Source organism: Lissotriton vulgaris, chromosome 1_1 (genome assembly GCF_964263255.1).
Source record: "Lissotriton vulgaris chromosome 1_1, aLisVul1.2, whole genome shotgun sequence".
Classification (NCBI taxonomy): domain Eukaryota; kingdom Metazoa; phylum Chordata; class Amphibia; order Caudata; family Salamandridae; genus Lissotriton; species Lissotriton vulgaris.
Genome location: NC_141685.1, coordinates 36,355,393 through 36,370,231, shown reverse-complemented (window position 1 = coordinate 36,370,231; position 14,839 = coordinate 36,355,393). Strand labels below are relative to the sequence as shown.

General features: G+C 40.9%; 1 protein-coding gene across 1 annotated transcript in view; it reads right to left on the bottom strand.

Annotated features, from left to right (window-relative positions):
* Positions 1-2,699: 2,699 nt before the first annotated feature.
* Positions 2,700-14,839, bottom strand: part of LOC147737086 (uncharacterized) — a 138,343-nt gene continuing 126,203 nt past the window's right edge. The window contains exon 5 of the mRNA XM_086963485.1: positions 2,700-14,721. Within this exon, the coding sequence (XP_086819611.1) occupies positions 12,148-13,812 (1,665 nt within the window). The 5' untranslated portion in view covers positions 13,813-14,721 and the 3' untranslated portion in view covers positions 2,700-12,147. The remainder of the gene's footprint in view (positions 14,722-14,839) is intronic.

The window sequence follows — 14,839 nt, the reverse complement described above, 5'->3', positions numbered from 1 at the left end:
ACCCGGGTTGCGGCCGTTAGCAACCAGGTCCACAATGGTTTGACTCGGCGTGCTCCCAGGCTTCCAGGAACCTGAGACAGGCCTTGGGTGTTAAGCCCCGAGACCGAGTGGCGGTCAAAGGCCTACAAAGAGCATATAAGGCTGCTCTAGCAACTTGCAAGTCTGTCCTGAGGGAGGAGGCCTGGATCGATTTAGTGGAGGCTAGTACAATGCGTAATAGCTCAAAGTTCTGGGGCATTATTACCAGCCCATTTCTATCTGGGAATAATGCTAATTTACTGGATGCCCATATCACAGAGGACGATTGGGTACATCATTTCAAGGGCATCTTCCAGTCAGAACCCCGCCAACTGAGGGGCAGGAAAGGGTGGAAGGCAAGTCAGAACTTATTTTCACCACGCAAAATCTGTCTAAAAACAAGGCCCCCGCGCCAGATGGGATCCCGACAGATCTCTACATCTCCCACGTAGAAACCTGGGTGCCTGTCCTCACAGCTGTTAGCAATGCTGCAGTCCAGGTTGGCCGCCCAGATTCTTGGGCTTTATCGATTATAGTCCTGGTATTTAAAAAGGGAGATTGGGACAGGACCTACTGTTATAGGCCCATTTCTCTTCTGGACTCTGTAGTGAAGGTGGTGGGCTGCATGGTTTTTGACACACTTGTATCCTGGGCTGATGAAAACGACTTTTTATCTGATATCCAAAACGGCTTTCGATCAGGTCGTTCCACTGTGGAACAGTGTTTAAACCTATACATGGTTCTGAACAATTACACTGTGGCTAGTTCCAGCCCCATATACCTAGCCTTCATGGACCAGTTCTCAGCATTCGACTGTGTCAATAGGTTCAAGCTGTGGCAGCTGATGTCCTCCATTGGCATTGACAGTAACATTGTTTTAATTCTGAGGGATCTTCACCGTGATTCAACATCGGTTATCCGCTATTCAAAGGATCTGTAAGTGTCCAGTCAGCTTGACTTCAAGAGAGGGGTGTGTCAGGGGTGCATTTTAGCACCCTTTCTTTTTAACCTATATATTAATTCCTTAGAGAAGGCCCTTTTGGCCACAAATGCTGATCGTCCCCAGGTAGACGAGCGTAGCCTGCCAGTCCTATAGGAGGGAAGCTAGGGGCCTACAACTTCTTCTGAATTATTTTGCCCTTTTTATGGAGGACTTGGACCTTTCGTTTAATCATGCCAAGTCGTTCATTATGCAGGTGGAAGATCGTAAAGCTAAGCAGTTCACTTTTAAACTCGGACTTTCATCAACGCTGAAGACCAATGTTTTCTCCTATTTGGGAGTTGTGTTTGACGATTCCCTCAGTTGGCGCCCTTTGCTTACTTGGAAGAAAGGGAATCTAGGGAAAGCTTTTGCAGCTGTTTTTAACTTTGCCAACCGAGTCCGAGGGAAGCCAATAGGGGCTCTTTTGAAGATATATGAAGCCAAAAATATCTCAAAGGTTAGCTATGGGCGTGAGATATTGGGGCACATTGGGGTAGGGGCAGTGCAAAGTGCTGAAAACTCTTTCCTGTGATGGGCCTTTTCCGTCCCACAAAGCAGCCCGTTTTATGTCGTGCATGAAGAATTGGGGATGCCTTTCCTCTCAGATTTACTGGCTTTCCGTTACCTGGATTTGTGGCTTAATATTTGGGCTGAGCAAGAAAATACACGTAGCAAAGACGTCCTACGGGAATGCCTTTCACTTGACCATGTCTCAAGCATCCGATGGCTCCACTATATAAGAGTTCGCCTCTCCAGGGTAGGTAGGAACTATTTATTAACCCTAAGCGCATATGTAAGAGGGACCTTTCTCTGGTCAAAGAGTTTTTTTTAAGAATGAGCCGCTGTGATAGAGAGGGAAATGAGTGGTGTAAGCCTAGTGTGCGTAGGTACATTGTGTTAAAAACTGTACCAACCACCGAACCTTATCTTGTAGGGCTTAAAAGCATCCATGATCGTTTTCTATTGACCCGGTTTTGGCTCAACCTCTTCCATTACCTCTTGGTACACCCTCGTGCCTCCCAGAGAGGCCTGTGCCTCATGTCCTGTGGCTGCAACGGTGAGTCTCCTCAGGAAATGATGCACTTTATAATGTTTTGTAGTTTTTATGCTGTCCCTAGAAAGGTATTTATTATTCCCATTCTCAAAAAAGTGGGTTTTAGGCGGGTGAGACCAGCTCTTATCTTTTTACAACTCCTCTCTAAAGACACTGTTTTGCATACGATTAACTTTTTACGGGTCGCTGTTAGACTCAGGTCAAACTGCAATTAACTTCTGTACTGTAATTCATGAATTTGTACTGTAATTCATGAATTTGTATCTTGTGTTCTGATTAACTTGGACATATTATATTTGTCAATCTGTAACTTGGAAGATGTTTCATCATTTTATGTATGACTTTTATGGTTTTCTTTTATAAAACCGAATAAAGTTTGTTGATAATAACCACTAGGGGATTCATTTACAGGGTAGCATGGTATCCCTCACATTAACTCCAGGAGTCACAGTCTCCACAATGTACATGCTTTGTTCCCCCTACTCTAACCTTACATATACCCCCAATCACCTGCTCAAACCTCTCCCTGCTGATGCCAATGTGGTACTCCGTCAACCTGCAGACCATATTTTTGGCCCCTTTGAAAGTGCCCATACAATAAAACTGCTGCAGTTGTAAATACATATCAACTACCATTTGTTGTGTTTGAACATTTTATTGAATAATAAGACCTAATAAACATAAGCTGATTATTAAAGCAAAACATTCAGTTGCTATACACATGAGACAAAAGTTGTACATAAAAATCAACATACTGTAACACAGAAAAGTTATGTAGAGCACAATTCTTAATTTTGTGCAATCTTTAAAGTTCAACAATAGAAACGTTCATGAAGAACGGGAAAGGAAAGAAGGTGGGATACAGAGATTTCATTAATGTAATGCTTCCTACAAATAGAAAAACAAATTCTAATTATTTTCCTTAAGCAATAAAGTCTGCACATTAAAATAATAAGAAATATATTGAACAATGAACATTTCATGCGTAATTAGAATTTAATTTGAATATGTTAACCTCCTCAGCATTATTTGACTCATGATTACAACCTGAATGCTTTCTGGAAAGGAACCGCCTCATGCGGTTCAAAATCACATCTTTTGCAACAATAGGATTAAAATGATAAACTTGAATTTAAATTCAATTTACTGATTTAGGCCTTTTTGGAAATCAACAATTTTAAATATATACAAAATCCACACGCTTTTGCTAAATTGTCACCTAAACTTGAATTCAATCCACCTTTTGATTAAACACTTCCCATTCCAGCAAGCATCACCGGACCACTTGATGTTATCTTCAAATTAGTAATAATGTTTCGGATGGCAACAATAATAAATATGTTTAGAATGTTACCTCCGAAAGCAAAAACATGCCATTTCTGAATCATGGTGCACAATAAAATGTAGGAACAGAAAGGCATCTTTAGGTGTACCATTCATTAAGGTTTGACCAGGCTTGAAACTAGAATTCCTGAACATTTGGATTTAAATGTCATATTTTAAAAGAGTTCAAACAGACCCAGCACGAGCTCCGCGAAAAATAGAAGATGACTGAATTGTACTTAGAGAAAATGTGCTGATAAGTAATCTATTGATGTAAAATACAGTGGTCAGGCAATGCTTGTGGATCTAATCTATTCAGATTTTAACTCCATAGTTTGTTCAATAAGTTGACTGAGCATAATACTTGAAGGTCCATCTCTCAGATCAGTTATATTACAGATTTAGTTGCGATAACACTAATAGAGATCATTGATAAATAGATTTTAAAAGCCATGGGTGGGATTGACCCTTGCTCTAAATCTTGATTATTGTCTGCAATGGAAACCAGTACAAACAGATCAAATCTCAAAGCATTGAATATGTTTATTATAGTGGTTTAGAGTAAACCCAGATGACACACATTGTTCCTGAAACTCAGAAAATGTATCTAAAGATTATGATTACATCCTATTTTATGTAAAGAGACTGCTTTGGCTGCTTTCCTGTTTAAGTGACGACATTTGCAAATATATTTAACAAAACATTAAAGCTGGATGTCAGCAATTCTGTCTTTAAGTATTGTATAAGAGTTATGTGTGATGGTTTTTATTTGATCTGAAGCAACACTAACACTAAATAGGTACGTGCACCGGTTATCATTAAACTAACATTATTAGTAAACTTAATTTGGAGGGAATTGAGAAAAATAGCCTCAGGTACCAAGGGTTTTATTGTTTAAAAAATCCACTGGTTCGGTAATTCACAAGAGTTTGTAAATGCTAAACCCCTTTTTTAAATGTACTAAGCCCATTTAACAATTCAGAATTTGGAAGGGGAATGTTAATAGTTTCCCTTCTGAATATTTAATACATCCTTAAGGTATGTATTAAGCTTTGAAACCATATGTGGGCTGAAAACAGTAACAGGAGTTAGTAACCCAAGAGGACATTTGTAAATCTGAAAGTAAAATGGGGTTCATTAAAAATGCCTTTATTTAAAAGCAATCACAGACACAGTAGTATGCTGACTCTACAAGCAACCACTTTTACCAAATGGATTATTAATTCATGAACTTCAGTATTTCCTATATTGCTAATATTTTTGTAATGTTGTGTAAATATTTGTTCCTGTTATTTCCCATTTCAATATTGTAATGAAATGTACCTATTATTTATGTCAAACATATTGAAATATCTTTATCACAATTTTTGGGTCATTCTAAAAAGTGTTTTCACTCTCTAACTTGAAGCTTCCTAAGAAAAATACTGATGCGCAGTTCCTGGTTTCTCACTAAACAAGCACAATATTGATTTGAGAGAGGTGGGTATTGTAGTCATACGCACTGGGGTTAGTTTAGAAAAGAGAAATATAGAACTTCCTTTATCTTTAGAAATAACTAGCAGCCCGTCCCGACGTTGTCCGGGTATGAATTGCTGCCGGCCAGTAGTATATTGTTTCGTAGGATTTCGTTTTGATAGCATTTCTTATCTGTGACAGGCCTGTGAAACGCTCCGATTCACAGTGCACTGCTGATGCACTTAAGAGTGCGCGTTCAGTAGTGTGTGAACTCGAGTTTCCCTACTTTATTTTCCTTGCAATATTATATAGCGCAAACTCGACAACATGGCATGAGCACAATTTACATTACAGAAGAACACATTGATTTGTGGCAGGCACGGGGAGACAAAGCGATTTGCTTGGAATCACAGGATGTTGAGCTGATGCCGAGATTCTAACGTAGCTCCCCATCTCTAAAGTTCGCAATTCTAGAACTTGTGGTGGGAGGTGTGTCTAAAAGTGTATGTCGGTGATGGGCATCAATGAGAGAGACCTGTGCATTTTTCCAATTGGTGGTGAAAAAATATGAGTATGTTGCTGGAGATGTGGGCCGCCGTGCCACCAATGTACTTACGGGGGAGGGTAAACACCCATTATTCCGCAAATTTCTTTCCGCATACCATCACTCTGCATACTTTCATTACGAAAGTACCATGACTCCGCAATGCCATTATAATGCATGACATTACATTTTATATGCTTTTACCACGCATACATTTACAACGAAATTTGTTATAAATGCATGAATGGTAAAAGCATATTTTTAAAAAATGTTTGGATAAGGCAAGAATGGGTATAGGGGTATATGTTTTGGGGTACTGAGGTATATGTTTTGGGGTGTTTGGGTATTTTAATGGTTTAGATATAGTTTTGGGTTATGGGGTACAGGGGTATTTTTAGGGTTCAGGGCTAGGTTTGGGTTTTGGGGTACAGGGGTATTTTAGGGTTCAGGGGTAGGTTTGGGTTTTGAGGTACAGGGGTATTTATAGGGTTCAGGGCTAGGTTTTGGTTTTGGGGTACAGGGGTATTTTTAGGGTTCAGGGGTATGTTTGGGTTTTGAGGTACAGGGGTATTTATAGGATTCAGGGCTAGGTTTTGGTTTTGGGGTACAGGGGTATTTTTAGGGTTTAGGGATAGGTTTGGGTTTGGGGTACAGGGTAGATTTATAGGGTTAAGATGGGTTAGTGTTTAAGGGTGTTGGGGTTTTTTATAGAGTAAGGGTGGGTTATGATTATGGGGTGCAGGGGTATTTAAAGTAGGGGTGGGCGGAATTGGCGCAAACTTGGTACAATAAATCCGCAATATTTCGTTCAGTCAGATTTCCAATTATTTAAACAGAAACCTCATATATTCAAGGTAAAATAACAAGTATTTCTACATGCTAAAATGCATATAGTCATTTCACAAGAGTGAAATTAGCTTCCAGCAAGCAGTGAGAGAGGTGATGATTTTGAGATCAAGCCCCTGCAAACCATTATGGGACGAGATTAGCAGTGGGTAGTGAATATTATAGTATCCAAATAATTCTACAAAGAGCTGCAGTTCACCTCGTTCTCCCCAGTTGTCCCCAAGAGGCAAATGCAATAGCATTTAAAATATTATACATCAAGCTGCAGTTCACCTCATGTCCCTAGATGTCCCTGATGATGCAAATGCAATAGCATTTAAAATATTATTTATCAAGCTGCAGTTCACCTCGCCGTCCCTAGATGTCCCTGATGAGGCAAATGCAATAGCATTTAAAATATTATACATCAAGCTGCAGTTCACCTCGTCGTCCCAAGATGTCCCTGATGAGTAAAATTCAAAAACATTGAAACCCTTTCATGAATGCTAAAAATTATGCTAAGCTTATCCCATAATGCTTTGCAGGGTCTTTTAGTTGTATTTTTGCCCATAACTGTGCTTGGGGTGGTTCTAAGAGAATGGGACCACCACTGAATTACTATTTAAAGGGAGCAGGAATGTATAGAACCTGGGAAGAAAAAACAACACTCGTGACGGAATGCCCCCAGCGATTGTCACGCCCCCAGCACACACCCACAGCACAATGAAGACACGCCCAAAAGGGACTACTTTGCTGGCACGGTTCTTTTACATTTTAAATGTATATGGTGGGCGTCTGCATAGCCTATGTCCTTCTGCTGCAAGTGCCCTTTCCAACGCTGTATTGGGTGTTGTGATTGGTGCTGTGGTTCCCGAGTTTACCTGGCCAAAAGGTGCAAGTTCTCTCTTTATAATACTAGTATAGATAAGTGCATAAGTTTATGTTCAATAATTTCAGATAATTTACAGATAAAGATATCAGATAAAGATCCCCTAATTTTTTATATCTTGTGGTATCAAACATCTGCTAGAATTAACAGACTTCTCTTCTAGATAAATCCAAGTTTGAGAAGGTATTAAATGCGATTATCAACTTTCTGTTATTTTAACACATTTTCTCAGTGCACAGAGTATTTTCCCTACATAGATCACAACATTTCATGCAATGGTCTGTGCTTGAACGTACAATGAAGGGGTAAAAATTTATTTCTACCACAATCAAGAAACCCTTGGGTCTCTGAGGATTACTGTTTCAAATGAAGACCTAGCTAAGATGAAATATCCCTCACCCACCATAGTTGGCATGCTTCCTTATTAGGAATCTCCATGCACTGTGATACAACCCCCTCACTGAGAGGGAGGAGTTCGGGCATGTTTTGTCGTAAAGAAAGGTATACTAAATACCACAATAATGAGCTCAGGGTAGTGTGGGCAGCAGAGTGAAAGTTAAAACTTGCTAAAGGGTATGTGGTTTCCATTATTTGTAAGCCCCTGGGCCAGGATTAAAAACAGGGCACTGTGGGAGAAACATATATGCACTGTTAGAGTCAATAAGAGGTCAACATGTTTCAGCATATTAACCCTCCAAAGAGGTGTTTGCGGCATTCTTCAGGACTTAATCAAAAGTTCTGCTGCTCAATGTACTCAATCACTAACAAGCATTGGCATAGCCAATAGGTCTCACCTTTGAGGCCTTATAAGTGTTTAGTCATGCAGATCCAGCAACAATGTAAAATAATTTCTGTTAAAAAAAAGACTATAAACTAACTAAGCTAGACGTGACTTTGTAACTGGTTAATCAAACGTTTCTGAAGGTTTAGTATATATAAACAACTCCTTTTTTCTATGGTGTCTCATAAAATTGATGCTCTTAATTTTGGTAAAAGTACATAATGTCAACAAATTCAATACTGCTTTTAAATCAATTTACTTTTGAAAGCTTGAAGTGAAAGACAATTCTAAGTGGCATTTGCTTATGAGTAGGCGCTAATGACTATTTCCGGATGACAATGTAATTAGCATTTTTGTATAAGCTGTGTTAAAAGTATGGGTAGGGAAAATGGCTATTTTGGCCAAAGGCTCCCCTTTCTATATGCATGCTAGTTCTAATTTGTAAACAGAATCACATTTTTTTATGTGGTACACTGTAATGTTAGATGAATCTATTTTACCCTTCTGATAAGTAAGGGATGACGATGAACTGTTTTTCGTCCCTGGTTTTAAACGGGTTCAGGTTGGAACAGACGAGGTGCTGGTTGACTCTGCCTCAGATAATAGTTGTTTCCCGCATGCTGCTTTCATGCGACCTAAATCCCTTCAGTGCAAGAGGCAGGCTGCATGCCTGCAGATATGGCCAGATCAGTACTTGGCTGTTTCGGTTCTCCAGTTGTGCTAGAATAAAAGCTGGTAAGGGCAGGGGCTTAGCTTCCTATTAGGGCAGCAGGTGCGGTGGCACCAGGTCCCAGATGCCTTAAAGGCCCACTGAACCCTGATAACTGCTGTTTGTCACAGTTCAAACAGAGGCCTGAGGGGCCCACAGAACAATGATTACTGATGTTTTCCACAATCCAAACAGAGGGCAGGGGTCGCATTTCCTTTCTTACCTTGAGGCCCAGGGCACACTGGCTAGGCCACTGGTTAAGGATGCAGAGGGGAAGAGGTGGCAAGACAGATGGATTATTTAAACAGCTCGACGATGACTTCATGCCTGGGTATTACAGTATTCATCGCAATTAAAGACTGAAGCAGGAATAAATCTCATAATATAGGAAGGCCTATGTACAAATGCAGCTCCATCAGACAGGTCGGGAACGCCTAATGGCTTTGAACTTAATAAAGCCACATTAATCACTGGTCTTGAAATGCAAATGGCAGCATTAGACACACAGAGGTGTAATCTACGTAATCTCATTATGTTCAGGGTACGGGAGGGTGTTAAGGGAATAAAGCACTTTGACAAAAACATTTCCGCCACCTTAGAAATTCAATCTTCCTTGACCTACCCTAGTATACAAGTAGTACCACATTCTTTGTATACCTGAATTAAATAGGTACAGAAAATTTACCATATTTAAAGACCCAGTTCAGAATTACAGGGAAGGTGCACTGTCCCAGACTACACAATGGTGCAGTCTTCGGCGGGTGCTGTCATCCCACACAGGGGGAGTACAACAAATTATGCTGGAAAAAACATGTGGTGCCCCAACGTAAGCGCAGTTGTAAACCACCATTCTGCTTACATAGTAAAGCACCTGGCAGCTATGAGATGAGGTGGCACGTTTCCCCTGCAGGTGGTTGGGGTCTGTCACCATCCTGTCAGGTGGGGGGTATACAATCAGTGCGCCTCCTTACTGCTTGTCTCCCTCCGCCACGCAATTTCATCACAAATCTCGTCCCCTTTTGGCTACAGAGGGGTTTTTCAACACTGCCAGCGCCAGACCCTGCTGCAAACCCAACAGGTCTCCCAGTTCTTTCATGGCCATGGCACATAAAGGCAAAGTCCGGGATATCATGCCACTGAGTGACCTGCTGCTACAACTGGTGCAGCTGCAAAACCTGTTTGTGTCCTTCCAGACGATGACTCACCCTATTGTTGGCAGAATCCAACATTTTCTCCAGTGAATTAGATCATGCCAGTGGCAGACCCCTCTCCCTATTCCACCCAGACTTAACAGTGGTGACGGATGTATCACTTCTGGGTTGGGAAGGCCATATGGGAGACAGAGACTAGGGAACCCTTATCACCGGCAGAGACCCAACTCCACAACAAGCTGTTGGAGTTGCGAGCATTTCACTTGGCGGTGAAGGTCTTCCGGCCCACCATCACAGGAGGGCTGGTGCAGCTTCTCACAGACAAGACAGTCAATGACGATGGCCTCATTAGGAAGTGTCACACTTGAACTTGTTTGACAGTGAGACGAGGATTCACCTGCTGCAGTTGTTTGGTCCGACGAACGGGCGCTGGAACTGCTTAGTTGAATGTGAGTTCCTCCCAGGTACGGTGCCCCGAGATACAGAAGAATCCGTACTGGGTTGTATTGAATATAGTTGAGAAGCATATTGGAGAGGCGGCGATCTTACGTCCTGATGAGACCACGGTAATTAACTGGAACGGTCGAAACATTGACTATACAGGGACTATTTCATATAAATTATGTCTTCTAAGAATCGCCTTTGCATAACTTCTATTGTACGAAAGTATTTTCAGCCCTGTTTTTGTGAACAAAATGTGGATCGGACGGTTTTATCATCATATCACTTTCATCTTGAGCCCTGCGCAGTCATCACTCAACACTTTATATATACACTTGCTGCAGAGAATACAATTAGAATTTTTGGAAATGAAAAGGCCTCATTTGAATTCAAATCATGATAAAAATTGTGAATTAATATCTGGCCAGGGCCTGTATATGTGATACAGACCTGTGAGATAATGAACTCACAGACCCCTGTATTTGTTCACAGTGCACATGGGAAGTGCTTCTATGCGTCTACGCTTGTCACTTCTGGAGCAGAATGACATCGACACTGAGCTGCATGATGTCTCCTACTGCATGTAGCAAGACTGCTTTAAAGTTTGAGGATCCAGTCTGGTGTGTGGGGAATATTCACAGGGTGAGGAATCTGCAGGTAAAGGAGTATCCACCAGAAAGAGCGTTACCGAAGGCAAGTAACTGGTTTGTTATGTTTTCCTGCTGTTGTATATTATCTAATTCTGGGTGGTGAACTCAGCGGAGCTCGTAGAGTCCTAAAAACTCAGCTCCATGGGGCGTAGCAAGGTCTAGTTGGCAAGGAAAATCAACCTCCTGGCGAGATTTCTCAAAGTTGGTCGTCGGATTTCTCAATGCAAGTGGGTGCGGCAGGTCACAACCACTCGCATTGAGAAACCTTCCTTCACATTGACAAAGCTGCAGCTCGAGTAGAAGCAACTGCACCCTCTTGTGCTTCACATGGTGCCTTTCGCGATTATTTTTACAGGGCGGGACAAACACCCCTGGATCAAAATCACCAAGAAGAGCATGACCCTAACGCACTCCGCTGCTCGCGGAACTCCGAGTAGAGCGCCAGAGTTTTTTTGTCACTTTGCGGGATTTCTTCATTGAGGAACTCTACCTAATTGTGGATTTTGTTGCAATTAAAAAAACTTCAAGGCCTGAAATTTCTTTGGAGGTTGCATGCAGGCAGCCTAAGTTATCCTGCAAGAGTTTCTTGATGAATCCTATTGCAACTTCAATATGTGCTCTCTCATCTAAAATCAGGTTGTTAGAAGCTTTTCTACAACTCAGGATACGCCTTACTTTTCACCTGGTGTGGATGCATTTCTCATGTTTAGTGAGGTCTCCTTTCTGAGTATACCGTTTCTGTCTTTCCCCTCCTGTATAAGGCTTTAGTCCAGTGTGAATTCTCTCATGTGAAATGACATTGTATTCGCGATTGAACCTTATCTGACATTCAGAACACACATAAGGCTTTTTTCTCCCTTGTGAGTTTGCTCATGACAAGTGAGAAGTAATTTGTAACCAAAACTTTGCTTGCATTTCGAGCACTCATGAGGTTTATCCCCCGGTTGGGATCTCTCATGAAGCATAACACTGTCTTTCAGATTCAACCTTTTATGGCATAAGGATTTTCTCAAGTGTGGAGTTTCTCATGGTGAGATAGCGTTTTTCTCTGGAGCTTTTCTGGCATTCAGAGCACTCATAAGGTTTTCATCAGTATGGAGTCGCTTTTGGTTAGTGAGGATGTGCCTGTCAAATAGGAATTTCTGGCATTCACAGCGTTGGTAATGTTTTACCCGTGTGTGCGTCTGCTCATGTAGAGTGAGATTGAGTATAAAATTGATGTTTTTCTGGCGTTCTGAGCACTGAATTATTTTGATGGTGTGTTTTCTTATGGCGCTTGTAACCATCACTACCTCTGAATCTTTACCTTTAGAGCACTGATAATTTTATTCACCAGTGTGGATTCTCACATGTCCAGTGAGATGCGATTTACGGCTGAAACATTTTAGGCATTCGGAGCACTGATAAGGTTTTTCCCAAGTGTGGATTCTTATATGCTGAGTGAGATTGCTTTTTTCACTGAAACATTTCTGGCATTCAGAGCACTGATAAGGCTTTTCCCCAGTGTGGATTCTTATATGCTGAGTGAGACTGCTTTTTTCACTGAAACAATTGTGGCATTCAGAGCACTGATAAGGTTTTTCCCCAGTGTGGGTTCTTATATGCTGACTGAGACCGCTTTTTTCACTGAAACATTTGTGGCATTCAGAGCACTGATAAGGCTTTTCCCCAGTGTGGATTCTTATATGCTGACTGAGACCGCTTTTTTCACTGAAACATTTGTGGCATTCAGAGCACTGATAAGGCTTTTCCCCAGTGTGGATTCTTATATGCTGAGTGAGACTGCTTTTTTCACTGAAACATTTGTGGCATTCAGAGCACTGATAAGGTTTTTCCCCAGTGTGGGTTCTTATATGCTCAGTGAGACTGCTTTTGTAACTGAAACATTTGTGGCATTCAGAGCACTGATAAGGTTTTTCCCCAGTGTGGGTTCTTATATGCTCAGTGAGTCTGATTTTTTCACTGAAACATCTGTGGCATTCAGAGCACTGATAAGGTTTTTCCCCAGTGTGGGTTCTTATATGCTGAGTGAGATTGCTTTTGTAACTGAAACATTTCTGACATTCAGAGCATGGATAAGGTTTTTTCCCTGTGTGGGTTATTGTATGTTGAGAAAGACTTCCTTTGTTTATGAAACATTTCTGACATTCAGAGCACTGAAAAGGTTTTTCCCCAGTGTGGGTTTTTATATGCACCGTGAGTTCGCGTTTTTCACTGAAACATTTCTGGCATTCAGAGCACTGATAAGGTTTTTCCCCAGTGTGGGATCTTTTATGCCGACTGAGAACGCTTTTATCACTGAAACATTTGTGGCATTCAGGGCACTGATAAGGTTTTTCCCCAGTGTGCGTTCTTATATGCTGATTGAGAACGCTTTTTTTACTGAAACATTTGTGGCATTCAGAGCACTGGTAAGGTTTTTCCCCAGTGTGGAATCTCACATGTGCAGTTAGAAGTGATTTAATTTTGAAATCTTTTGGGCATTCAGAGCACTGATAAGGTTTTTCCCCAGTGTGGGTTCTTATATGCTGATTGAGACTGCTTTTGTAACTGAAACATTTGTGGCATTCAGAGCACTGATAAGGTTTTTCCCCAGTGTGGGTTCTTATATGCTCAGTGAGTCTGATTTTTTCACTGAAACATCTGTGGCATTCAGAGCACTGATAAGGCTTTTCCCCAGTGTGGATCTTTCTATGCCGTGTGAGACTACTTTTTACACTGAAACATTTCTGGCATTCAGAGCACTGATAAGGTTGTTCCACAGAGTGGGTTATTGCATGTTGAGAAAGGCTTTCTTTGTTACAAAACCTTTCCTGGCATTCAGAGCACTGATGAGGGTTTTCCCCAGTGTGGATTCTTATATGTTCAGTGAGATAAGATTTACGTCTGAAACTTTTTTGGCATACATTGCACTGAAAGTGGTTTCCCCCAGTGTGCATTCTATCAAATTCTGTGAGATAAGATTTAGGGCTGTATCTTTTTTGGCACATGTAACTTTTTTCCCCAACTTAGGTTATTTTACCTTGATTGAGGCGGTTTTGAACACTGAATTTGTTCTCACAGTCATTGTTTTTATAAGGTGTATTCCTAGAGTTAATATCTCTATGTTTCGTTTTCTCTTGCTTATATGCCACGGTAAGAGGGAACCTGATTTTTGAGTCGGGCTTGTTTAGATAATGTTCAGCATTTATCTCTATAAGAAATTGTGTGTAATCTTCTTAACACTTGAATTGAGCAAAATATGTCTGGAAGCAGCCCTGTAACACATGTTGAAATGTTTCTAGCAGATAATAGTCTTTAGGTCTAGCCTCTCCGGCAGCAACTTATTTTGTGACTGAAAATTTTCTCAAATCTATTTGTATAGGTTCTTAGCAATGCAGTGATAAGGTGTTAGTCTGATATTTAATGATTAAACTGATAAGTACCTTTTTGCACTGACATAATGGCAGTAACTGAGGGCGTTAGAACGTGCACAGTACTGTTGTGGATCATTAGTCGCAGAACATCAGTTCCTTTTACCCTTTCTATGTTTGGTGTAAGGTTAAGATTTGTAGTTCTGAAGACGAGGATTTATTTACATTACCTATAGCGTAACGGTGCGCATTTAATCCATTTTTATCTTTAACAGTTTTACATATCCCTCATGCACAGCAGATAATGTTGAGGCAATTTACATAGAATTACAGAACAGTACACAATAAAAAGGAAACAATCTGAGATGGTCATGAACACAATAAAGTAGTGAGTTTTTAAGGTTTTCGCAAGAGTGAGCAGAGTGGGTCGTGGTTTTCTACCCAGAGGCAGATAGTCTCGGTTGTTGAACAAAGGTGATTTTCCAATCTTTTGGTTGTTAACGTGTCAGCTTCGGAGTCTTCTCTCAGCGTCTTTTCTTTGATGGTCTGCAGAAGAAACTTTTTGTTATAACTTTCTTTTATGCAGTGTGTGCTTCCTCTCTGGAATTACATGATGTTTTAGATGAAGGTTATTCTGTGCACAGATATGGCTTTGCTCTGGGTT